The 2,262-nt window shown below is 58.3% G+C and overlaps 1 protein-coding gene across 1 annotated transcript; it reads left to right on the top strand.

The window, feature by feature from the left end:
- Positions 1–1,299: 1,299 nt before the first annotated feature.
- Positions 1,300–2,128, top strand: GGTG_13572 (hypothetical protein; the record flags this gene model as incomplete). The annotated part of the gene is made up of 1 exon (XM_009231484.1): positions 1,300–2,128. Exon 1 carries the CDS (start codon positions 1,388–1,390, stop codon positions 2,126–2,128), a length of 741 nt encoding a protein of 246 aa, XP_009229748.1. The 5' UTR covers positions 1,300–1,387.
- Between the last annotated feature and the right edge of the window lie 134 nt (positions 2,129–2,262).

Here is a 2,262-nt window from a genome sequence, read left to right as displayed (position 1 = left end):
CCCTCCCGCACTCAGCGCAGTACTTGAACGGCTTGACCGGGGGCAGCTGAAGAAAATCGCCCGTAACCACGACTTGCACACCGCCGAAGGGCTTGTCGTCTCCGAGGAACCCGCGCGCGTATTTCATACACTCGCTCATACGGTAGAAATGGTTGCTGTCAACCATGCTGATCTCGTCAATGATCAAGACGTCGGTCTCCTCCAGCCGCCTTCGCACAGGTTTTTGCCTTTTAGTTTTAGGCTTCAGTTCGTAAAGAGGACGTCGGTCGTCGTCCGGCTTCCAGCCCATGTAGCTCCACGTCGTTTTCCCTTGGATTTGGAGGGCCGCGATGCCTGTTGGGGCCACGACATCGACTCTTTTGCCTCTCTCTCTTAGCTCCGCGACAAAGGCCTTTAGCACGGTCGACTTGCCGCAGCCCGCGCGCCCCGTGTAGAACACATTTCGGCCGCTGAGTAGGAGGTTGACTAGGTTGGTCTGTTCGCTGTTGAGCGTCACCGCGGGTTGCGTTTCCCTGAGAGGGTGCTCTGGACCTTTCAGGTTTTGGGGGTCGAGCGTTACCCTGGGTTGCGTTTCCGAGAGAGGGCGCCCTTGACCTGTTGGGTTTTGGGGGTCACCTCGCATGACGTTGATATAAATTTGCGAGTTCGTCAGCTGGGCCAGACTCTCGGCGGTAGTGGCAACTTGGTACGGCAGGTCGGCCGTCGTAGTTGAGACGCCCGACAGGGTTGGGTGGTCCGCGGCCATGTCGGAGTTTGAGTCGCTCGACGGATCTCTAAGATTGGGAGATGAAGAAGCAGCGGTTCCCGACCAAGGCGGGTGGTCCGCATCGCCCCAAGGCTCGGTCGTGCCACCGCCCAAGCCGCGCGCTGATACGGCATCTGTTGTGCAACGCCTCTTGGGACGATGTGGCAGCGATTCTGCGGTCAGCAAAGACCCAGTCAAAGGATTGGCTCCCTCCGCAGGGTGTCTGGCCGACAGAGCCGCCTGATGGGACAATCTCTTGGCGGCTGCGAGACCCCGTTGGTGATGTGGGCTGCGTTCCACCTCGAGGTACAGTGGCTCCGGGCATGTCGTTTGCCGCGGCGGGTCGGGTCCGCCAGGCGGCGACGAGGTTGTGGATCGTGCATGACGTGCATGCGCCATTTGGTGACTTTTCGCCGGGGATTCGACTGGCTCTTCTCCACGTGGTTCGTGACTTGAGCGCGTCTTCCGTCCTCGTGGGCCGGACCTGAAAAACGCGAGACGTGGGGTTCTGGTAGCGCCGTGCGTTATCCAGGGCCCGAATCTGCCCGACAGGGCCGTCATAGACGGGCTGACGGGACGGAGGAAAGAGAGCATGGTGCTAAGAGATACCCATAGCCACTGAATCGGGGTAGACTGTGCGATATGGAGGCTTGTGGAGAACGAGGAAAAGACCACTTGGGTGAAGGTAAGAAAACAAAAAGAAAAAAGGTCTCTAAACCGGATTCGGGAGTCCCCCCCCCTGCAAATTCAAGCAGTGGGTTGGATGGAGCCTTACCACCTGGCACCCACCAAGCCACCTGGGGTCCACCAATCAACGAGCCAGGATCAAAAAAACAAGCGGACAGAGTGTTTGTCGACATGCTGGGAGTGACGCCGACCCACAACCAATATCTCCAGCACCAAGCTTTGCATGGCGGCGTTGATCGCTTGCGGGAGGGGGGCGTCGTGGTAAGAGAGTTCAAGCAGAGAGCGGGGCAATTGGTCATTACCCTCCCAGGCGCCTACCACTCTGGATTCAGCGTCACTCCCACTCAGGCCGAAGCGGTCAACTGGACGGATTCCACAGATCGGTCCGAGGAATATATCCCTTGCAACGCGGAATGCAATGATCACGACCCGATTACGTATGAGATAGCGTTTTCGAGCGATCAGCCCCAGAACTCAACTTCCCTTAAAAAGGATGCAGGCAAAGAGCAGCACGCCGGAGAGCAGCACACTGGCGACGAGCACACGGATGAGCAAAACACAGGCGATGACCAGCAAACCAAAGTCGCAGGACCCCGGAGATCAGGAAGGAGGAAGTCCGAAGGTACCCCCTATCCCGCAGGATTTGTCATTGGGAACAATGCGCAGCAAGCCGCTACCTTGCGCAGTGCACGGTAAAAAGCACCGAGGGTGGCAAAAGACGCAAGCGGAAAGCAGCACGAGTGCGGCGAGCAGCAGGGCAAAACCGTCGAATCACCAAGGTTACGGAGAAACAAACGCGCTGCTGCCCCAAATGAACCACCATCCGACGA

This window comes from Gaeumannomyces tritici, assembly GCF_000145635.1.
Source record: "Gaeumannomyces tritici R3-111a-1 unplaced genomic scaffold supercont2.17, whole genome shotgun sequence".
Classification (NCBI taxonomy): Eukaryota; Fungi; Ascomycota; class Sordariomycetes; order Magnaporthales; family Magnaporthaceae; genus Gaeumannomyces; species Gaeumannomyces tritici.
This window is presented reverse-complemented; position numbering and strand designations above follow the sequence as displayed.